The 26,102-nt window shown below is 32.0% G+C and overlaps 1 protein-coding gene across 1 annotated transcript in view; it reads right to left on the bottom strand.

Annotated features, from left to right (window-relative positions):
* Positions 1-230: 230 nt before the first annotated feature.
* The window catches only part of LOC126837300 (forkhead box protein B2-like), a 40,659-nt gene continuing 14,787 nt past the window's right edge, over positions 231-26,102 (bottom strand). The window contains exon 3 of the mRNA XM_050571145.1: positions 231-533. Within this exon, the coding sequence (XP_050427102.1) occupies positions 475-533 (59 nt within the window). The 3' untranslated portion in view covers positions 231-474. The remainder of the gene's footprint in view (positions 534-26,102) is intronic.

The following is a 26,102-nucleotide window of genomic DNA, read 5'->3' as shown; positions in this document are numbered from 1 at the left end:
CTGGAATAATACATAAATGCATGTTTTCACATTGAGTTTGTTGACACATCAGACTCGGAACTTTGTTTTATGTAATAAAAACTCATTTTTTACTATATGCGGGTTTTTTTTTTAATTTCTTAAAACAACAAAATAATATAGTTAAAATAGCGTAGGTATATAATATAATCATATAGTATAGTATTAATTTAATTTAATGTAATTACAAATTATTTTTATAGATACGATAACAAACGGCAATAGTTACATAATATATATATTATATATAGAAAAAAAAATCATATATCATACTTGTACGAGTATATACTTACATATGTGAGTAAACTCAATGTAGACTTACAAACTTATGTATGTATTAAATATGTATATAAGTATGCATAAAGTAGCCTTTGATCTACAATCGAAAAAACGATACACAAAAAATGTATACAGCTAAAAGTGAGTGTATAACCTACAGCTAGTCCGCAATGGCCGTTACGCTTCGTCCCTTCTCCTTTCAGCAAAGTTTAACGGTCCTACCATGGTTTCCAAGCCTGAAACAAACAAATACATAAACGTTAGATTTTTTTAACACTGGTAAAACAATGATCGCTAAAATAAAAGGCTTATAATCGTTAACATAACAATAACATAATCCGTCGAAATAAAACCAGAATAACAATCAGAGTTGTGCACATTTGTTTTCACAATTTATTCGAATAATTTTTCACTTGAATATGTTATCTGGGTTGTAAATAAAGATAGGTACATAGATATATCTAGACAACGTTTTGTCAATGCACAACTTTGCCGTTGGGCGTATAACCTCTCTACAAAATGTCGCATAATATATAATTTGGGTAATATTCTAAAAAACCTTGTGCACTTAGTACGCAAGTCTGGGTATAGTTTTGAAGGGCCAAAAGCCACAAAAACGCTGCCCTTTCCCAACTATTTAAGGATTATTTTCATTTTGTGTTTATTTTAAAAACGTCAACTAGATTAGTAGTTTTAGTCTCGGCGGTTGTATCTAAATTCCTTTCTACATAATAATAGAATATTTTTGAATATTGTATTAAACTGTTCAATAAAAATCAACGTTTTACGTTTGGGTTTTGTAAATGGTACCTATTTTTTTAATACTATTACCGCGCAATTATGCATGCGTGTAAACATGTATACATAAGAAGAAGAAGTAGTATATATATATATTATATTATGTATAGGTATATGTATATGTATATTATAAACACGACCGGGTTATTAAAAATGCATCTTGTGTGGATACGATGACGTATAAAACTCAAACCGCGCGCGCATTCCTTACTTTACAAATAAACCCATCGTATACAGTAATAATATCAGCTATAAACTATATAATAAACCAATAAGAATATTATTTATACGATGAGGAATGGGGATTAACTGTTTGGAACTGGAAAGATGTCATGTAGGTACATATTATTATTATTATTATATCCAAATAAGCCGTCGTCTCGCGTTAACGCAACACGCTCTACAGACGGATGTGTGCAGTAGGTACAACAGTTAGTAATATTTAGATTATAATTTTATATCCTTGTACGACTAGATGATTGCTGCGGCGAGGTCGTCTTTCGACGGAAACCGGCTTGTCTTAAATATTTTCAAAAAAAAAAAAAAGATTTAATATTTTTATTAATTCATCGTTCAATCCGGTCAATTTAGCAATTCGACATAAATTAATACGGATTGATTCCGTGCCTCCGTGTGCCATCCAGGTAATAGGTACCTGTTGAATACAATTATACTAGTGTTTTTCTTTCTCTTCTTAAGTGACAAAATAGTAAAAACAAAAATCGTTACAGTCTTAATACGACTGTTGGACGATGGTTGGCTTGGAGAAAAGTAATTTTCGCTTTTGACATATTCACAAATTCCCAAATATTACCTAAACGTCGTACGAAGTACCAATATTATATTGTTGTAAGTGTATATATTATAAATTATAACATTTTTTACACACAATTCACACGTCGAAATACTATAAAAAAATAAATAAAATGAATTGTTTAAAAATTACAAAACCCATTTCTCCAGGAAAGCCATTTAAGACGGTGTCGGCGGCAGTGCACTATTATTTACCGAAGACGTCACCGTAATGAGTTTCCACGGTAACGATAATAATAATAATATTCGAATAGCAATAACAATAACACGTCTTCTTCTTCTTTATCTTCTTCTACCATTTCTTCTTGGGTCGGCCTCGTCTTGCCGGTCGTTTAATGGGCAAACGTTTATCGCGTACACGTGTGGTGGTCGTAATTTACTTAGGGCGTGTAATAATAATAACAATATTCCATTTGGTTCTTGTTTTTTTTTTTGCCCCTCGGTCGACCAGGCAGACAGCTTGACGCTACGGCATTCCATTATAATATTATATGGACGAAGAACGACCCTGGTACAATATATATATATATTTATTTATATTATACATTTATATTGGTCTTGTAAACCGTGTCTTGTAGCTATCTGTCCGGTGCGGTGTAGCGACCGCCGCCGCGCCGCTGGCAACCGTCGGCTGTCACTTTTTTGTTTAAGCTAAAGAATCGTTTCGGGTCACCTTTGATCCTCCTCTTCCAGGTCCTTGTTACAAATCGTTTAAGCTCAAACGAACGTACACGGGACTACATAGGTTCGGCGAAAAAAAAAAGTGCCAGGACGACAATAGATAATATTTTTATAAGAGGTTCAACCCAGACGACTTGTGTTGTATGGTTAAAAAAAAAAAATAATCCTGTGTCGCGCAAACAATACCTACTTTTTAATTATCGAGTCATAACGTCGCCTACCTATAGATAAGACTAAAGATGACAGGTATTTTTGTTAAATACATATATAAAAGTAAATCGAATTTATCCAGTACGATTCGAACTAACGACTAAATTCAACAACTTGAGACTTAACTCGGAAAATGTATCCAGTTAATTAAAGGCTTCAATTTATTACAAAGATTATTAGCCAATTACAGATATTAAAGGTAGGTACTATTATAAGTCTTTAAGCTATATTATCAATTACATGTTTTCTTCTACATAATTAGGTTATTTTCATTAATAACCGATACAATATAGCATTCAATTTATTTTCGTTTCTGTTTTTCATTTCTTCAGACTATGCACACTAATTATTGTTAATATTATAAATCAAACCGCGTACAATGATTTTTTACAACATTTGATTAAGCGCTATATTAATGAGTAGAGTTTTTTTTTTCCACAGCTTAACATTGTATTGATTATTATAACCTATGTAGATGCATCCGCACAGTCCGCATTATCCAACAACAACACTTTAGTTACCTATGCGGCGATCGTTTCAAATGCTCAATGGCCAGTAAAATGATTGTAACGTCGGACAAAGGTCAAATTAATTAATGGGTTGTGCAGTATATTATTATGATAACATGAATAGTTGTTGATAGTAGGTACATTTAGCAGCGGTACACTATGTGGCCGGATTGATATTTTTAGAGAAATGCAACTGGCCGTATAACTAAATATTTACGCAGTGACCCGTGTGTGTAGTACTTAATTAATATTTTTCATACATTACAATCGTTAATCAATGATCCTTGGACGCGGGCTTACATGTAAATAGGCATATCGCAATGTGTGCAACTGATGGCCTACGTCAATGGAGCTACAAGAGCATTACGAGGGCCAATAGTTATTATAATTGGATTAAAGTATAACAACTAAAATGCGTTTTTTTATCGTTTATATTTACAATGTTTTTTACATTGTACAAAAAATAAATTGTAAAGATAATAATATTGAGTGAGCTCAAACAGTCCGGAGTCGACAAGTCGGGTCAACAACAAACGGTGATAAAGGAATTATCATATTCAATTTATATATGTACATGAAAATATGTATCAATATTTATGCAAAGTAGGTAGGTACAATGTAACACATTTTACCTAAAGCATTATTCTGTTTACAAAAAAAAAAAAAAATATTAATGGATCATATTTTAATTAAATGGCAAACTATTCGAATGATCGGACATTGTTCAACCGATTATACAATGTTATATTATAGTATTACTTTACACACTGCGGCGGATCCAATTACAATATGTATATGGCAGTAATGCAAATACATTGTTATCGGATACATGTGAAAAAAGGCCAATGATTTTACACGTTGGTTTTATCTACTGGCATAAAAAAAAATGGCGAGAGGAAGCCATTTATGTTATGATAATCGTTTAGGTAGGTACATTAAATTTAAAAAAACACGGTACTTAAACATAATTAATGTTAGCACTAAAATGTTTAACTCGCAAGTATTATCAATTGTATCGGATAGGGATATATTATATTTATTAAACAAATTTATTGTACTCAGACACTGCAATTTATTTTTAATCCCATTCGATTAAATGTTATATTCGTTTATAGCTGTTTATATATTATACTCCTTTTTTTAAATTGTTAAATGTAGAGGTATACCTCTGACGTCACCTATAGGTATATATGTTTATTGTAATTAAGTGATACGAGAATATTTTAAGTATAAAAAATTAGCCATAGTCGGTAATACCGAATCGGTAACCAGTTCCTAATAAAATATGTTTTTTTTTTTGAGTTAATCATTATTCGTTATGATTCAGACAGATGGTGTTGGAGATAATGCGTTTGGATAAAAAAACAAACACTACATTTCACTAAAGCTACCTCGGTTTCTAAATACGTTTTTAAAAAAACTACTTTTTAAATTTAAAAAAAATAGTAATCTGTCAACGAGCCGAATACAGAAAGCATATATTATAAATGTTCATAGTTTGTAAAGATTATTTTATGAATTTTATTGCAGTTTACATATTTTTCACGCGCTTATTGAAATGTTATTTTGAATGTGTTTTCTAAATCACAAAAAAATCCACTTATCAAGTCATTTAGTCGTCAACAGTTTAATTTATGCAATTCCATTTATTTTTTATAAGTACCAATAAAATTAGTTTTTATGCTAATTAAAAATAGGTTTTCAAAATTAAATTACCCATCAAGATTCAAGCGGGTAGGCAAAAGGTACTAAACTAGCTATTTGCCACCGTATTTGGTTTTTTGTTTTTTAATTATAATCAACTCAATATAAGTCCTGCTCCCAAATAAATATGTGTCCTTGAACATATAAAATAAGTCGACATTTTTCGAACGGCTTAGGTTCTGTGATACCGCCGAAGGAATGTTATAAAATAACATATTAATAATAAATTAAAAAAAAAAAAGCGATTGAATTTGACCCGTCGGGTGGTCGAAAATACTAGATTTACATTTGTATAAATATGAATACAATAATATTTTAGTATATTACATTGTTAAGAGGTACCTGTTTCTAATATGCACACATATTGGATGGGTCGGTTTATACCAGAATGAAGAAGTTGAAATGTTTTAATATACAAATTTGTTTCTTCTGCCGCCGCCATATACGGCATAGCGATAATGTATTGGTGTTAATCGACTATCGTGGCCACAGCTCTAGAGACCCCCGGGGGGCCATGTTGAGGCGTTGATGTGCTTTTGAAAATCCCACCGACATTGTAAATAATATAATACACGCATGCATAATATAATAATATGTATAATATTATTACTAAAATGTATAATATATTTTATACGTATCAAATACTATTGCGAACTGCGGCTAAAAAAATAAAAGTCATTTCTCGTGGCTGAGCAAATGCAACAATGTAGGTACTAAAGTTAGATACACGCTAAGAAAAAAATCTAGACAAGACAAATTATAATATTTAATTGTTCTCTCCCGACTCGTTTTTTTAACATGATAAGGGCTAGGAGTCAGTCGAGAAAATTCGGTTACTCGTTTGTTTGGTTTATTTATTCGTTTACTCGATTTGGTTACTGGTTCATTTAATTTATTTACTCAATTTCATTATTAATTTACTAGTTTTGCAAACAATGTCATGCTAAATGATAGATTTATTTATTCGTTTACTTGACTCATTTACTCATTTATTCGATGTTTTTACTCGTTTCGCGTGACGCGTCACGCTAAACGCTCGTTTTATCTACTCATTTACTCAATGTATTAACTAGTTTCCTCGTTGTGTCGGACGCGTCATGATAAAAGCTCGTTTTTTACCCGCTTATTCGATTTATTTACTCGTTTATTTTATCATTTTACTCGCTTACTTATTGTGAGTGATGACCACTCTAAGTGCTCGTTTTATTTACCCGCTTATTCGGCTTACTTACTCGTTTACTCGTATAATTTACTCGATTTCTTAACTCGTTTACTCATTAACTTACGCTGCCATTAAGCGTTACGCTAAAACACCCCTATCCTCTCCCCTCTACTCTTCTTTCCCCCCTAATGAAACCTATATTATTATCATGCTTCAACATTTATAGTTTTAACTTAAAATCTCAATCTTTATCTACAAAAGACATGACGGTAAAAAACAAAACTAATGAAGCGCGGTACATTATAAAATATAACTCCAAACGCAGCAAAAAATGTTAATGTTTTACGTTTTTTATTCGCATATAAAAAGTACACGAGTTTCCATTTTTGTTATAAGCAGCATAACTCTTGGACAAAATGGTGTTGTATTTTTAGATTAGGAAAAATTAACGACAACGTAGGTATACATAATGATTATTAACTATTGTGCGAGTAGTGCGACTTAATTTGGCCAAACATGTCGGTTGACCAAAAGAATCAAGTTAGATCCAAGATATAAAGTTATTGCATTACGTTTGATTGTCAATAGTCAATACTAGTAATTCAAAATATCTGAAAATCGATATTTGTTATTTATACAATTAATGGATAGAAAAAATTAAAAAACTACAAACATTTTGTCATAATATTATCCTAAAAAGTGGGAATTTGAGTTTCTTTTCTAAATCGTATGTATTGAATATGTTTTCTTTAACTGGTTAGCTACTAAAATTCCTAACCAATTATAGTTATATATTTTTAATAAGCGCTTAATGTCAACTAAATTATATGATATAAGTATTTTATTTAATAGACCGAAAGAGCATACCTATCTATAAACATAAGTAGTCTGAAGACGTGAGAAAGTATTTTATTTCTCACAGTAGTTATTTTTTTTACATCTTTATTTCTACAGGTAGATATAAAATATAAGATATACTATTATTATATTATCAAACTCCATTAACTCTGTTGTATTTAGGATTAATTAATTCACTTAAATTAAAACATCGTTTGTTACTAATCTTAAATAAAATCTATAAACAATAATATACAAATATAGTCTAGTACATAATAAAATTTATTTTGTTCGGTACATTTGATCAAAAATCTCAAAATACATTAGTCACGCCTAAAAATAAACTTTTTCAAAAATAAGTATAGATGATGCTATGGTGGTATTATAGAGTAGATTTTAAAACAAATCGAACAATTATAATTGTAGAAAATGATTCAGTTTTACAGAGAAGCCGAGTAAAATTAATCAACAAATCGCAGAAAAAAATGAACAACTTTTAAGCCGAGGACAGATTTTAAGTACAAAAAAATAATAACAAAAGACCAAATAATAACAAAAAAAAAAAATTGAAACAATAATGGCAAGCTATTGTTTTTTTTCCAAAATCATTGTGAATTTTATCTGAGAAAACGGTTGAAAAACATTTTTCTTGGAAGAGGCGGTGTAGCTTTTAATGGGAAGTTAAATATAAAAAAAAAGATTAGATTATTGATAGAGTTATTTAATACCCTATATTCTACTAGAAATAAAGTTAAATGTGATATTATCATAATTATTTAATTAACCAACAAAGCTGTTTTTTAGCTGTTTAATTCAAAGAAAAAAATCGTTTTCTTTCAGTACCTCGACTATAGTTTCATTGAATATTTATAGTTCAGTTACGCCATTTTGTTTTGTACTAATATGCACATTTCATTTATGTACTTTGCCTTTATTAAAAAAACATAAAATATATAAATAATATAATATTACCATTAATATTATTAATTATTATTATCTCCTTCAAATTGCAGTTAAATGCCATTTCGCATCATTAAATTTTATCGAAACGGCCCAACATCCGTTTGAACTATAATAGTATACTTTGTTTGGTTTTTCTAGTATTTATCATTTACTAGATAACTGCATAAATACTATATGAATATGAAATATATATTTCCTAACTTTTATGCTCGTTATAACAAATATAATAACATACTATAAACATGTTTAGATAAATACTAAGCATTATGTAGGTTTGTTTTAAATATTTTCAAAGGTGTACCAATATAGTAGAATTAAACGATGATTATGCTCAACTTCATATGTTGTATATTCTGTAACCACAACAATATAACATAATATTATGCATATTATGCATTACAAACGTATCGGATCATGGGTATAAAACGTTCATTAGTAAACTATGTGTTTAAATATGTACACTCTTCAACTCGACGCCCTTTCGAAGGGTTTATTTATATTTATTTGTATTCTTTTGTGAGTGTATAATAATATAATACTGTGTATGTGTGTTTTTTACTCAGTCATCATAAACCTATTGAAGAGGAAAAATAAACGATGACATGTAATCTTGTTTGTCTAATACACACTTGACACATGACCGTGTATTATGTGCGTGTACACGTTATTTATACAAATTAGTTCGGTAAATGTTCAAAGTTACCAGGTGTATAAACACACACACACACACAAGTATAGGTAAAGATACATCAATCAAACGGCATAATCATTTTCCGAACATGGACACTCAAACACAATTGCGCCGCTAACCGATTTGTCAAACAAACAACGCACCGGAATAAAGGATACGGTCGTTGAACTGTTTGTTTAGAAAAAAATAAATAAATTCGATTTTAAACGCCTCGACAAATCGTTTAGGGTGTGTAACAACAATAATAGTGATAATAATTAGTAAATTACCTACAAACGCCGATTGTTTTGACGCGAGACCGTGTGAAGTGCGCGCAATGCACTGTTTTTCCCCCTCCTTATTATTATGAGTAGATACACTTCTAAATAGTTTTTTTTTTTTTTACATCATTATTACCTATATATTTGTAGTTTCGTAAACATCACCAACGGTGTTGGACACACACTGACCTAATCGACCGGATAAAAACGCATACTACATTTTTAACTAAGCGCGAATAATATTTGAATCTAGTCTGCGAATAGAAGAACGGAGAAAGTTATTAGCTGTTATTGAGGGGCAACGTATAGGCAATATTTGAAATAATAATATCGATGTATAATTTGTTTATTCATTTATCAGTACATTACGTTATATTTAATTAAATCTGTATTAAGTTACTACACCGGTTAACGATAAATGAACCGCTTGTTATTATTTATTTCCCAAATATGTATGTACATAAAAACAATAGTACCTATGAAAAACAAATCTATACAAATATTTAAAAAAAATTGTTTTGATATACATCAATTTAAAACAGCAAAAAGGGATGGAAGAGAATTTACGTTTTGGTAGATTGGGACGAATTTCGCGGTAGAGTTAAGCCCAAGAAGAAGTGGGTTGATGTTATAAGTGTATAGGTACGTCTTAAATGATGAAAACTATTTGAAAAAAAAAACAACCTTTTGATCATAAATATTTATTAATCAGACCTCATCTGAGTTAGTTTTATAATTTTCGAAAAAAAGCTAATAAACACTATAAGATCAATTTACATTTTGCTTTTTTTTTTTTAAAATGTATACAATTTATTTGTACCCTTTAGTTCTCGGTACTACTTCAGCTATATGTGAGACATATAGCTCCTTCATTAATGGAAATATTGTAAATAATGATGGATTTGTGGAGAGAAAACGATTGAAAAACACAAAATATACAATTGTATTATCCCTTCTTTGATACACTAGTTGTGTACACACTGTGCGTGTATGAACTATTTGTTTACCGTGACAGGGCTAAATACGTATTATACGGGTCAATGAGTATATTATAAATATAGTTAATCCGAACGGTATAGTAGTTTTTGTAAAAGCGTTTAATAACACAAAGTAATACAATCGATTAGACGTGTGTTTTAACGTTTTGATAAATTATTTTGGTTTTTTTTTTTTTGTCTATTGCTTTTCACGAACCGTGTGTGTAATTTGCTGGCTTCATAATTATTATTGTTGCGCCTAATGGCCGTTATTATTTTTTTTTTGTTTTTGTAGGCGTGAGTTCGTTTCGACTTTCAAATGACACGGTTCGTTATTAAAATATGACCGTCGTGTACAAACGAATCACGACTCAGGCGAAAAGCGGTTTTTTTTTCAACCCATAAAGACTAATATGGAGAGAAATATTACGAAGATGATTTTTCATGTGTACCTGTGGTGGTAAACGTCCGAACTGCACTTGACCATTTTTTTTTTTGTTTCCATGCATAGTGTCGAATTACTTTGATAAATTTCTATGGATGTTTGTCTCAAGACAAATTAGTATCGATAAACATGGCTAAACCAAAAACATATTATACCTAGGCCCTATCCCGCGGAAGGAGTGGACATTTTTTTTTTCATTTCTCTTTTTTCTGATCTGAAAATTAGGCTGGCGGTATATTGCGGTCACCTCGCGTAAATACCATTTTCTTAAAAATCTGTATTAATTTTTATTTTGTCAAGGAAATATCAACAAATAAAAAAAAAATTAAAAAAATTGCAATTACCGTTGTAAATTTCTAGGTGGATACGGCCATACGGGTGAGTGAACCAACAGTCTACGGATGTATTTGAAAATATTTTCATAACTTTTACAATGAGGTTTTATCGATTTGTGTACTTCTACCGTACATACAGATAGCATCGAACAGTTTATTCGAAATTGGTTTTACCGCTATTACCTAACCAAAACGACACAGCATAATAATTACCAATATTTTTCATAAATAAATTGTAGTTCAAAAATTGTAAAGACAAAATAAATAAATGAGATATTAGCTTAAACACGAAATACACTAATTAACAAAATAAATTAACTAACATATCAAACACAAATTTCAAAGGAGTAAAAAAATAACAGTTCCTATAGTCACCTAAGTATATGTGACCTCCCCTGCCCCCACAGTGCCTCGACCCCGCTGTACCGTTTTTTTTACATTGCTATTTTTTTTTTTTTTTAATGCGGTGTACATTATTATTGTATATGTCCACATTTATATATACTATTGTATCTACTGTGTCGAGTCCAAGTCGTGGGTGTGTGTGTGTATACATGTTGTTTTTTTTTCTTAGGCGTTCGTCTTGGCCTCCGAGTCTAAACCATTAGCGATCAACAAACACAAGGGGGCTAGTGAAAAAAAGCCGATACACTATATAATAATATAACGTATGAGCGTGTATAGTACACAATATTATACAGTCGGAGGTGATGGAAGAGGAGGACTCGATCCAGGTGTGGGGCAATTAGCCGGTGCCCAGTAATTAGGGTACGCGAGCCGACACGGCGGACGTGATGCGAACGGATCCGTCTATCTCTCTCTTCTCTCTCTCTCTCTGTCTGTGTTCTTCTTGACGCGGTGAGTTCTTCTGCCTCTTACAACAATAATAATAATAATAATACCTAATCGGTAACCAGGTGTTTACACACAAGCTATGTACAGAAACCGACTCGGGAACCCAACCGACCCGGTAGCGTGAATCCGTAAGTCCAACGGCACTCCGAGGTGGTTTCCTTTGGCTAAGAACCGCAGATCCTTTTGGACAATATCGCTGAGATCCTTTATCGTAATTTTTGCAACCACAAGATCTCGAGTAAAAACACAAACCACCTACTCAAAGTACATTAAATCTTTTGGCTTAGGGTGTGTGTGTGTGTGTAGTATCGGCACCGGGTCTGATGTTGGCCGCGGGCCGTCGGACCGGAGTATTTAAATTACCGTTGTTGGTTTTCTTACTATATTCTTTTTTACCCTCCGTAGCCGCGCGTTGATTATAACTTGTTTGTATTATGTATAATAATAATAATAATATAAAAATTAAAAAATAAATAAATATAAACGGGCGGCGTTCTCGGATTTAATCGCCTACGCGTTTGTGCGTGTACGGTCGTAAAAATAATAAATAAATAACAAATTATAATAAACCATAATATATTATTATATCTTGAGGCATCAATACGGCTTATCTCCTACAACGAGTAATTCGGGTTACGCAGACCTTTAAGCGCTCGCCGCAGTCACAATATAATATATGTGTAAGACGGCAGAGGGTTGTAAAAAAAAAAAAGTAAGACTATATGGGCTCACATATTCCACGCGTTTACACTTTAAAAATTAAATTGATTTTAAGTTAACAGCCAAACGCTTTTTGCTCGTTTATAAAAAGCCCTGATCGTTGTACTTTACAGCTTTTGCCCAACAAATAACAAAGACTATAGCAGTTTATGATACTACGTTATTATAGTCTCAGACATTAATGTCAACGGTCAATGGTTTAAGACTATTCCACTTTCCATTCACCAAAGGGCAATACGTGAAACGGCTAACACGAATTATAGTTTAGAGTACCTACATTTATCACATGTCGAGAAAAAAACCCATATAATTACAAATGTTGTCCGAACTCTGAACAATAAAAAACTAAAGGTTCTGTAATATTAATATGAAAAAAATTCACTTGAAATCATAATGTTGATAGTATAAAATGATAAGAGCCCAAAGGATACAAGTCACAAGTGTACATTTGTTTAATAAAAATTATTTGTAAAATCTAACAAACATCATACGGATATATTGAAAATATAATTTGTATTTTTCCATTCTTAAAAAAATCACTTGCACTCTTTTGACTCTCATCTCTTCATATAATAATATACAGTATAAATAGGTACATTACAGTACAACAATATTCTTCTTGTTTGCCTTATCCCAGTTTCAAGTTTGGACAGCCACGCTAATCCTCTTTTCCACTCTTTTGTCTCCATTTTTTGTAAATTTTCTTCACACACTTCCATACTAAAACAACCCATCCGCTTATTTCGGTATTCCAACAACGGCCAACTCGTTTCCTATTATTTAACTTCTCATTTATTCCACACGTTAAAACCATCTCGATGGATCTCAATTACGCCTTACCTAATATTATATTATTATTATTATTATTAGCCCCAACACGACTGTTGCAATGTTTAAACTATTAAAATCATAATATTTTTTCCAAAAACGTTTCAGCGAAACCAAAGACGGAATTAGAAATAAATGTTAATCCTTTATAAATCATATTTTAAACCGGTTGCATTTTGACTGATGCGAACAATGTACCTATGTTGCAGAGTTGAACGGCTATGGCTGAAGTTATATTACATATTATTATTATCCGTTTATACAGTAGGTATAGGTGCATACAAACACACTACTATACGGTATATACACATTGTACTTATCTTGAATATAGTTAAGTATTGTGTTATCATATTTATAATGTATAGTACCGTGTACTCATAACGCATATTAATATACTTTTTTTTTTTGTGATGTTGATAATGATGATAATAATAATGCACTAAAAGGATGTCCAATTGTGTGTGTGTGTGTGTGTACAGTATACACTTACATTCATAACGTGGGATACGACCGCGCGCGTTATAATAATAATAATAATATAATAACAATAAATAAATTTCATTTGGCATTTCGTCATTGTACTTACATTGCGCAGTGATTATTTAGCGTCTGGGATGTTCAGAAAAGCACACGGATCAATTGCGGCCTATTGTACACCGAAGAAACCATTGTACAATCAACACGGTCACACGTCCCCTTCGATTATTATTATTATTATTACTATTACTTATACACACTTGTATCGATATAAAATATCCGACTGAGGTATTTACAGAGCGTGTTTCGATACATCACACAGCCACCCACAACGTCCATATTGCACCCCACGGTCGTTAACTTATCCCCCAAACACCCCTCGAACACGACCGCATTAACATTATTACACGTGTATGTATATAATATAGGTACAATATGGTATATAGTGTATTATGCTCCCTTGAGTAGAATTTAATAGCCCCGCACCAAAACCGTACTCAGTAAATACCCCACTAGAAAATCCCTATATGAATGTATACATATAGTAATACTGTTAATAATAGCGATGTTAAAACAGCAGAGTAGTAAATACACCTATTTGGGTAATTACAATATAATTGAAATTTATTCGACGGTAGGTAAACACCACAACACGATATTAAACCCTTTAGGCAACACATGTTCATGGTATGTAAGTAGCTATAAGCAACTAAAACAATCAACTATTTGATAAGTATACCTAATTGCAAATACCACTCTAAAGTCTACACTGTACATAATAAGGAATTGCTTTTTAAGGACACAATAATTAACTGTATGAAGACGAGATGTGGTAAGTAACTTTTTTAACGGTCAATACGTTTTCAAAAAAAAAAACATTTAAAAAGTTGTATTTTTTAACGATTTACTATAAATGTTAGATTTTTTACCGTAATTTAATTTTTAAAAAAACTGCAGCAACTCAAAAACATGTTTGTAAAGATAAGTGTGTTAGTATAATAACAATAACTATTAACTAATAATTAAAGGGGATAATACGTGTTACTGTAATTTATAGTACCTAACTAGAATATTGCAAAGGCATGAACTGAATTTAAAATTATTTGAGCTACTCGCCATAGGACGAATAATTGGATCAGACCTGGGCAAATTTTATTTTAATAACAAAAAATTATCGAAAATAATAGTTCGTTTGATAAATTGTTATAAATTAAATTTATGTCATTTGAACTTTGATTTGTAATCTTGTAATTGAAGATATAATATGTATTTCTTAAATTTCTTCGATGACTATGTTAAAACAGTAAAAAAATATTATTCTAGATGAATTCTCTAATAAGAAATTATAAATAGGGTTGTAGTACTAGATTACATTAACTATTTTTATCTTAGTCTCAAAAATGCTCAGAATACCTATTTAAAAAAAAAAAAAATACATTTGTTCCTGATGTCAAACAAATTTTGAAAATTTCACCTACGGTATAATAATAAATATTATTACTTTGGTTTGTTGAACATCATGTTTTCTAATTTATATTTTTAAGAAAGCATACATTTTTGAATAAATACCGGTGCGATAATGTCTTTTTCGACCGTTCGACTCTATTTAATTTTATCTAATTGGCTTTCATACATATTTCATGTATTTTACTTTTACACGCTAATTCAACGCTGTACTCGCTTACTGAAACTTTTTTTCTTTATAGTTTATTATCAAGTCCTCCGGGTTAGTGACCGGCAGTTCTAATAGTAGGTAACAATCTATACAATGGTATATACGTATACAGCAACAGTAGTTGTATATAAGTACTTTACTTGATTAAATTATCTATGTACATTATGTACTATACGGATAGGTTCGTTCCGTCGGAGATCCCGGTAGTTACTTTTTTTTTTTTTTAATACATTTTGAGCTAGTAAAGGCAGACTCGAAGAGTGGCGGGTATTATCATAATATAGTGTTAATACGCAGACTATAAATACAATATGGAAGTTAATGGAGATCGAAATGAATGAACGAGCTCGTATACAACAAAAGACAGAAGTGAGGTAGCTTATTTCAATGCGGACGATGATGGTAATAATAATAATAGTAATAATAATATGAAGACTTCAGGGTTAGTCAAGTCACTCACGTTGTAATATATTAATACACACACCGCGCTGCAACCCAAAACGTGAAAGAAGCTGCTCGACCTTTGTCTTCCGTTTCTATCCCCCTTGTCTCGTTATATTACAATGTTAGATAGGTTTATATAGGTACTTAGATGATGATAATAATAATAATAATATTATGCCACCCCGGTCGATCTGGTACTCGGTCGGTCCGTTCATCAATTATCCGAATTTGTCAGCTCGTACATCATCATATAGGCGAGACGCACCTAACTATATCCAATTAACGTCACTTCCGATCCTAATCAAACATCTACTGTTAATCTCCATCGTTCGTCGACAATTTATATAGATATACACACAAGTATATATAAAATATATATTTTTTTATGACTTTATAATTCGCCCTGTGCGCAACAAGTGGCTTCTTCTACGAATCGACCGTACGCAGCCATCATGATAATAATAATAATTTAATACAATATCTTGTACAACAGTACTCGTGCCTAAGTACAAGCCTAAGTACGGACGCGACGGTTGTAAGATTATTAATAATAATAATAATGATGATAGTAGTATAACTTTGTGTATGTACACCGTCTATTTCAATAAAGTACAAAATTATCATTTTCTTGGACTGCCAATGAAGATTATACCTACGTGTAGTGCGCTAATTACATTTTAATGTAAACATTTGAAGGACGAGATGGCAAGACGATATTTTTTTTTTATGCCAAATTGCAAATTATTAACAGTCAAGTACATTATACATTTTTGTTTTCTCACACGATTTAATACAAGTACATATTATTACCATTGTACTAATTTTAGTTATACGAATGAACATGATTCGACATTTTAGAATCTAACACAGATTATATTTTTCAGTTTAATTTTATTCAACAACACCTTCATCGATTACTAGGTATTGTTTACTAAGATACCTATACAATACATGCATAATATGAATTGCTATGATATTTGCTATTCGTTAGCCTTCTTTATATGGTTGAAATAACGGTTTTTTTTGTATAAAACCGAAACGTTATACTTACAGTTATTTTAGAGACGGCGATTAAGATTCACTCGAGTAATTATTAATAATTGGTTAAACCACGCCAATATTTAATAATGTAATTGGTAATTAAATTAAATTATGTCGAGTGCAAGTTTTAAATATTGAAAAAAACATAGCCAGGAGGTAATTTGTGATCTGTAAATTGCTATAGGTATTTTTTGCGAATCGGTGTACATTTTTAATTACTAACTGTTTTGTTCTAGTAAGTAGTAATTTTTTTTCAAATACTTTGCCCGTTCCCGTTTACCTTGATCGTATGCGTTAGTCACATATAAAAAGCTCCTATTTTTAACATCCGGATGGCAAATCTCAGTATATTACAGTGTATTGTTATATTAACGCTTTTCAGCATACCTGTAAGCTATATACAGGCTACTGTATTTTTATTGAGCATAACACACTAAATTCCTCTTAAAATTATTGCAATTTGGTAGTTTTTCTTTTAGAAAACATTTATATTTAAGTTATTTTAAAATATTTTAAAATTAAGTAATGTTTACCTTTCTTAGTATTTTTCATTTAATTGACATTTTTTAGAATAAAAAAAATTTGCTGAATATTTTTACGGGTCGATAATAAGTTTGGAAAAATTCTTTTTAAGTTGACTAAATCGCGCTGATAAAAATAATACACTCTTCCCGTCCTAAACTTTGAACTTGATTAAAAAAAATAATATTTAAAACTGGTTATCGACAAGCTGTTATATTTGTAGTCATTTTTTTTTTTTTTTTGTAGTATTCTTAGTTTAACAACTGTAGCGGTTTTTAGATGAAATTCTCATATATTACATTACAAATGTTATAACAAGATAACTAATTATGGAGTTGTCCTCTAGGCCGCGCTGTTTTTCATCGTTTGCACGAAATCTGGTTCATCAATTTTGTCATTTACTTTGGCCAAACCTATGAGTATTAGATAGGTGTACTACAGTCGGGGGGTACCAATGTCTATTGTCGTCATCATATTGTTGTACAATAAGTCAGGACTTGCGGAAGAACCGAGAGAATTTATAGTGTGTGCAAAACTTGTGATTTCTCGTCAGCAAAAAATTATACTTGTCGGTGTAATTTCGTTCGGACGTTGTTGTTGTTATTGGCAAGACTTAAGAAAGAAAAAAAAACGTGGTACGGTGTTTGTCCGAATCGTTTAAATAGAGAAACAGATTGCATTATCCTTCACGTGCGTTAAGATATGCACTCACACACGCCTACAATATCGATCGGATCGTTGTTTGAAAATAATAATAATAATATTGTAGATTAAAGGAGAAACGGCGGCGACTTCCCCTTCCGCTCTTCGTGCTGTCGTTGTTATTATTATTTTTCTTCTCGTAAATTATATTATATACACTAAAAAACGATTTTTTTTTTTTTGTTTTTTTTTTTTTAATACCAAAATCCGTTCCACATTATCTTGGCCGGGCGGCGTCCTTTGCTTCACACCAAATTTGCCGGGCGAGCATACAAATAAAACGCGCTCGCGGATAGGCCCGTAGAAAAAAACCGGTTGATTTATATATTATATTATTATTATTATGTATAGATAGAAAGAGAGAAACACACACACACAGACAGATACACACGTATAATACCTATAATGTGTACAGATACTTACATATACAAACCGGTCGTAGCCCACAGGCGCACAAACACCTACCTACCGTATTCCCACATATTATTAGGTATATTATACACACACACACAATATATTGTACGAAACATGTATATATATATATACATAACAAAATATATGTAAGTTTAAGTATACATGGAATAAGACAGAGACTGACCGCCGCCGCGGTCTGTTCGCCTTTATTATTATTACGATTATTATTAACATTTTAATGGTTATTAACGCGATACCGGGCGGCAACGTTGAAACGCTTTAAAAAAAAAAAAAACCAATGAAAAAATAATAAATAAATACCCATCGATGTTACGAGTTGTGTGTGCATAATAATATAATAACGGGCGGCCTCAATTATTATTATATACCTATATACTACTCCTGTCGGTATATTGTGTGTGTAAAGATAGAGAATAAACACCCAAAGAATACACATACACACACACAAAGGATATTTACGACCATCCGAAAGGATTTTCAGTTTTTATTTCCCATCAATAATAATAACAACTTACGTCTAGTCCTCGTACTGCCGGACTGTGCGGTTTTACATTATACTACAATATCAGCCTATATGTATTTTAATGTGACACTTGGACGTACAGCATTCACGGACGAGGTCTTGTAAGGTCGGTAATTTGCATAGCATATTTAAACAAAAAGGAGATTGCACGACGTGCGGTCGGTTTGGACATTACACGGGATGGTGTTGCATTATGACAGCACATGTTATAGTTTTCATAAATTGTCTTAATCTGCATAATCCCAACGCACTGGGATAATCCGGATTTAACTGCTTTCGCGAGAGAGAGAAAAAAAAACATTTATTTTTGTACTTAAAGTCTTAAAGAGAGTTTTAACTCCAACGTTTGGGACCGAAATACGTTACAGAATACCAGTGAACCCTGATATACTTATTAGTAGGGAAGTAAGACTTTCAATGTCTAGATTTTACAGGGGAAAAACGATTTATGCTACCTATATTATTATGTACCTAACTCCTACATTATTTTTTTAGTTTCCAAAATTATTTATGAAAAATGAAAACGCTTCAAAGCTAAACATGCGTTTGGCCTTTTCAAATATGAGATCTTGCGATGTGAGAATATTTTTTGGACGCTAAGACCTTAAATGTAAACCAACTCATACACAGGACTCGAGGCTTCACACTACGACACAGATATACTTTGTTAAAGGTAGGTTCTAAGAGCTACAACATATTCGAGCAATGCTAATGACCTACCGCTATAACGCTAAACGCTTAGGTATAATACATTTAAAATCTGTATATAGTTACAAATATTATCTAAATGTAAACACATAATGTACACTCTTAATGACATAGTCGTACGCGGCATGCTTTTTCCAAGTAACGGGTCGTTGCTGTATACTTTTATTATTTGAAATTCAATAGTATTGTAGTTAAAAAATATTTTTAATAAATCACATAACAAGCCGATTAAAGGTAAAACTTTTAATATATACGGGGTTACGCGGGCAATAAATAAGTATTTATTTAGGATGTTTTCAATCCGTATATACAAGTGGCTCGTTTAAAAATGAATGATCGAGTCTCAAACAACACACTAGCGTGCATATATTTTGTACCAATGTACATAGGTAATAAATTCGAGAACATAATCCTATAAAAAATGTCGCGGTTTCATATATCATACAACTTAGGGGATTTGCCGATTCGAAGGTTTGTCACTAGTGACTATATAATTTATAGAGTACCTATACTGTACCTACCTAATAAAAAATGTAATTGAGTTATTATCAAAATAATATTTTTTTTTATTTCTTTTTTTACACACAACGAAAACGTGCAAAAGTTGCTAGATCATAAAATCGAGATATTTGGCAAACTAAAAAAAGATGTTAAAATAATTGATCGCATATTAACAATATCGTCGTTAAGGTCGTTAAGAGGACGCCACACCGGTCATTTCTAAGGAGTAAAGTATAGGCAATTTTTCGAAAAATCTTAATTTAGAGTTTGAACTATAATGCATACTTATCAATACAGTAATGAGGATACTTTGTTGATTGCCATTTTTTGTTGTCAGACTATCACAGTCATTTCTATAGGATAAATTACAATTTTTTCCCTACAAAACTGCTTTGCGCGAATTAATTTTTCTCAGGCTTCATATATAGTTAAGAAAAGAAATTCATACATATTATTTATGACAAAATTATCCGTGTTCCATCATCCGTATTTTTTCGATATACCTAATACAACCTTTCTTAATAATTTAATTATTCATTAACTGGTTGAAATATTTAAAAAAAAGGGCGATGGTAGAACACAGACAATGTTGTTGTCTATATTATGTAAAAATTTGGTTTCTTAGTTTTGATTATAGCCTTTGTAAAATTAAGCCGCGCAAGGCGGGTTTTTTGAAGAAAATAACGGGTGTGTGACGTCCTCTTAACAGAGTTCACGTCGTCGAAATTGTATTTTTAACAGTATTTAATTTTTATCCTTATAGTCTATAGATTAACCAATATTTTAGCCATAGTGCAAAAACTATGCAAGCATAATTGATAATTTATCCTATTAACTGCAAGTACCTAACTTAAGTTACGTATGTTTAATATAATTACCTAAGCATGTTTTATGTATAAAAGAATATTGTCTAAAAATCGTCTTTGTAATACGTTTCCTCGGTTTACCCTTACAATTAGTTAAATTAATAAATTAGAATGTAGAGATGGTGATTTCGACTCTTATCGGTGAATTTAATTCACTCGATTCCAGTGAACTTACACATTTTCTAGGGGTCATTTTTTTTTAACAATTTTTTTATAGTTTATTTATTTATCGTTTGCGGTGTTCGGTCAGTTCGGGTTCGGCGTACAAGCTCGGTCGTCTTGGTTATCATTACACAGCCCGTGAGCCGTCTGTGGAATGTCCCAAGCTGCGTTGTGTGTATAATATAGGTACCATCGAGAGGCTTGCGGGAGTGTTTGGCCACGCCCGCGCAACGTGCGCTCCAAGAGCCGACAAAAGAGAGAAAACACCAAAGAGTGTCGTCCGTAATTATAGGGTTGCCCGTGCCCGGCTATACACCTAGGTAGGTACCTATATAGTGGTTCCCATAGTTGCACAGATCCTCGGCCGGGATAACGCGTATACCGCTATTATATTATTATTATTACTGTTGTGTGTGTGTGTGTGTGTGTGTACTGTGTATAGTATGTGTACATTATAAGTTTTCGAGTTTATAAAACAATTTTCGACGGCCAAACAACCGGATAATCGTTTATTTCTTTCCGAGCGGTTATAAGAATTATAATTTCAAACAAAAAATAAAAAAACACCCCGCATTGACGCCAAGTGTACATAATATTCGTCGTACAAGCCGCGCACAGTACAAACGTTTGTCGCGACCGCGGGTTTTGGTACCGCAAATGTTCATTTCGAAAAGTTCCGCGTGATCACTTAATAATAAGTACAAAGGTTCGAGCATTTAAAAAATAAAACAACAATAGGTATACAACAACACAGCGCTGTAAAAAAATTACATCACCGCGGTAAAGTCTGAACGGATCCGTTTCGAAAAGTTAAAAATCAAAATTACAACTTTTGGGGTGAGTTTTGACAAAACAAGTCCTTTCTTTATGTTTTGTCAAAACGCGATTAGTCAAATAATTCTACGCTTTATCACCATGATCAACAATGAGGTCTTAGCCGAAAGCAAGTTCAAAAGGATAAGTGTACAACGCTTCGCCTTCTGATCAAACGCCACAGAATTGTATTTAACCTTTGATTTATTAATGGACACTTTTCTCATCTGATTATAAAAATGTATTATTGCTGTCCTGTGACTCGTCTGATGAACGCATTATTTGCAGTTTCCACTAAGCTTCTCCTGTTACATAATAAGTACAAGTATTATAGCATCATCTATTCCTGGAAATCTATATACAGTTCTGCCAATCTCGTTCACGCTCTGCGGTATTTCCGCTGGCGTAGTATATTCTGATGTATACTTACATGCCGGAAATTTATAGATTTACAAACTAATTAGGTTAGTAATGTATGCAGAACGTATTTAACACGCCCTAATATATATATATATATATAACGACCATATATCAGGCCAATGGTCGGTTCGATCCATACCATAACGGATAACCGATAAAATATGTATTTATTTTGTTTGTGCAATCATTCCACATATTATTATTATACCTATTATTGATATCGTGCTCGTCAATAATATGATTCCGCAATTATTATTTAAATAGGTCATTTCAGCAAGTATGTATTTATAATATATACCTAGTTTAATATGAATTATAAAGTTGTAGTAGTGCATATACAGTAGCTTATAATATTACATAGATTATAGTATAGAATGTAAACATGCGTTCAAGTAACGAAAGCGATTTCATACAAAAAACCAAACATTGTGTCATGCACATGCACATCGCACGAATACTGTTTTTAAATAGATAATAAGATAATGATGATCTAATTGCCAATGCAATTCCACCAAAAGGGTAGCAGCGGTGAAATTTTTTTTATTTCGGATATACATTGAATACACAACTATCACTTTGCTCTCCTGTAAAATGTTGTAAAAGTTTCTTACACCCTTTTTTGGTCCTCGCCGCTTTAATTTTGAATTTCGGGTTTTTGGGTCTTATCGTTTTTGCTTTCTCAAATCTACAATACCGTATTATGTATTTGCACTTAGTATTTTGTTCGCCTGTCTGTACTCTTTTCTATGTACATAATTATTATAACGTATTCGAAGTTTTGGGTACAGATATATCTATATATCATATCTATATATATATACTGATAGGATTTTGTGCGTCACAAAAACCTAAAACAATCACTACAATAACTATTACTAATTGGTATGTCTATCAATTATACACATGCTATGTATAATTAGGGAACCCAATTAACAGGCGGCGTTATGTGTAAACGGTCAATTGGACTTTAAGTTAATACGCCCAGTTCTATAATAACGATCATAATACATTACGTTCTCGCGCTTATCGTCATTAGAAGTTAGAAAACGTGTGTGTGTGTATAACTTTGTTTGAATTGTCTGTGTGTATGTTTAAATGTACTAAAACAATACAATAGCTATTGTGATACGCGTCCGATGCACGTCCGACAAGCACGTACACACAATAATAATAATAATATTTTACGACCTATATGCACATACTTAGACATAATATGTACATGACTGTTAATGAACGCTAATTAGCCAGTGAGTAAATTGCCCGTTTTGTTAATTTAAACAAATTATTTAACGATTATGTAATGAAAATCATTTCTTTATTCCCGTTTACCGCACGAACGGTTTGGATGATTGCTCAGGTTTTTCATAATAAAAACGCACAACGGTTCTGAGTGAGATGAAAATCAAATCTTCTCTAAGTCATACTATCGACTAATATGGACGCCTTGTCAATGTCAATAACCCAGAAATTCCATGAAACAAACATATGATTTGGCAATGTTTAATTTACTATGATTAAACTTTGAGTTCCATTTGAAAGGATTTGCAGAACATTCGAACCTTTTACAGGATTATGTAATATTTTAATACAGAAAAGGCACCAAGACAACAGTTAACTGAATCATGTTGCGCCTGAGCAGCCAATATAGGCCAACATTATTATCGATACTTATTGTTGTTATTTGTATTAATGGTAATAAGCTTGTTTCCCTAGTTGCCACGAGTCCCAGTTAATATGAAACAGTTTTATTTAAATATGAAATCCAGATACAAATTCAAAATTTAATCAGAAAATGTGAAAAAAGAACTTCTTTTAGAGAACTAGATAAGCAACGTTTTATAAAAGTTGGCATGCATTGTGTAGTATTTAATTTGTTTTTTATCTTTAAAACATTACATTAAATGAACTAAAAATAATTGAAAGTTTATTACCGATGTTTACATAGAAAAATCTTTATTTATTTATTTTTTGGAAATTAAAGTGTAACTTACAAAACAACTTTTTTTAGCTTCGATGCGGAGCTGAGAAAAAAGTTGTTTTGTTTTATTTTTTTGTCTGTACCCATGATACCTTCTAAACCATTGATTAGATGTCGTCGTGTAACAAGACTATAGATCATAAGAAAAAACAAAACGGAGTGTTTACAAACATGTGTAACAGCTACCCGTTTAGTAGATCTTTGACCGGCGATCGCAGGTTATACTATTAAAGTGTCGGAGTGCGGGTGAAAATCGACACGGCGTGAAAAAGATTGTATTGTAGTAGTAGTAGCATAGAATAGAACATATTGTACTGTACAAAATTGTAGTAAAACAAAAATATTATTAGCGTGTGTACTACTGTACATAATGGTGTATAATGTGTTATGTGGCCTATGGGATTTACACGGACACCGGTCGGTTGACGGCAGGCACAGAAGTATTTTTGCGGTCTGCGCTGACGAATCGCCTCGTCGCACACAAATAATATCATTATACATAATATTATATTATATTATACACCCTGCACAGGAGGTTTACACGGTCTGTAGTAGTATAATACGATGGTGTTCAGAAGGTAATTGGAATTTAAAAAGATAAACGCGTTAGGTGTGTGTGTGTGTGTGTGTGTGTGTGTACACCGACCGACCAATACACAATAGCGGTATTGTTTTTAAAAAAAAAAAAAAATTTTTAACATAGACAACACATCAGCAGAGCGGCAGTCGGGTCGTATAATTTTGGTCTGGGCAGCCACACGGCGGCGGTCCAGGTGTCGGTTGAACGTTTTGCGGTTAAGACAAGAGAATAGAACGTTTCTTCTTTATTATTTCTACACAGTTATTACTTGTTATTATACAGTTTATACGTACATACGAATATGTGTGTTATGCGTCTGCCGCAGAGTATTTATGCCCGGCAAGGTGTAAAAATAATATATATGTATACCTACAGATGACGAACAGCAGACAAATATTAAGGGCCGCAAAAAAAAAATAAGTGTTTTTGCAGACTTGTTTATTTATTTATTTTTATGATCCCGGACCTTTCAGAAGGCGGCAAACATAATGAGTACGGCGGTTTCGTGTATACAGCTATTTATGGACGGTTCGCGGATAAGAGAGCAAGCCAATACTCAAAATTAAGAGTGGAGCGGACAACCCGTCTATAGCCACCTAATTGTACTCTCAATTATAAGAACAATAATAACTAAAAAGATAACTGGATAAAACCAAGTACCAAATTATACGAATACACAAAAACTAAGTATGTACCATAACTATTTAATTAAAACATAAGGTTTTATATGTAGAAATACGACCTGGACGATCACTGCGGGTTCGCCTAACAGATAGCATTGGATTGAGTGTACCAAGGATCCATTAAAATGTTTATAAGAAACACTTAAAAAAGTAGTTCGGCGAGATAACTTGTCACTGTTTTAATGGTAAATGGTAATAATATTAGCTTGTTGGTGTGCACTTGAGTTGGATGTTACTGGTTAAATGAGTGAATCACGATAAATTTTAATTAAATTTGATTGAAACTTACTGATAAGTTATATGCAAAGTTATATTCATAAGGTTTTTGGCTAAAACTAACAATGTAGAAGCATGATTTACATGTTTTTGGCCTTTCATTAATGGGAAGGGGAGCAGTAAAAATTCATCCATTTCAATGGAATAAATGAGTACACAAGGCGAGTAAGCGAGTAAATGAGTAAATGAGTAAATTAATCGAGTAAACGTT

The sequence above is a fragment of the Adelges cooleyi genome, unplaced genomic scaffold, assembly GCF_023614345.1.
Source record: "Adelges cooleyi isolate 19-005CV unplaced genomic scaffold, UGA_ACOO_1.1 ACOO_flye_CR_arks_rails_tigmint_CR_PRNA_248, whole genome shotgun sequence".
NCBI lineage: Eukaryota > Metazoa > Arthropoda > Insecta > Hemiptera > Adelgidae > Adelges > Adelges cooleyi.
The sequence above is the reverse complement of the archived record's forward strand: the minus strand, read 5'-3'. Positions and strand labels throughout refer to the sequence as shown.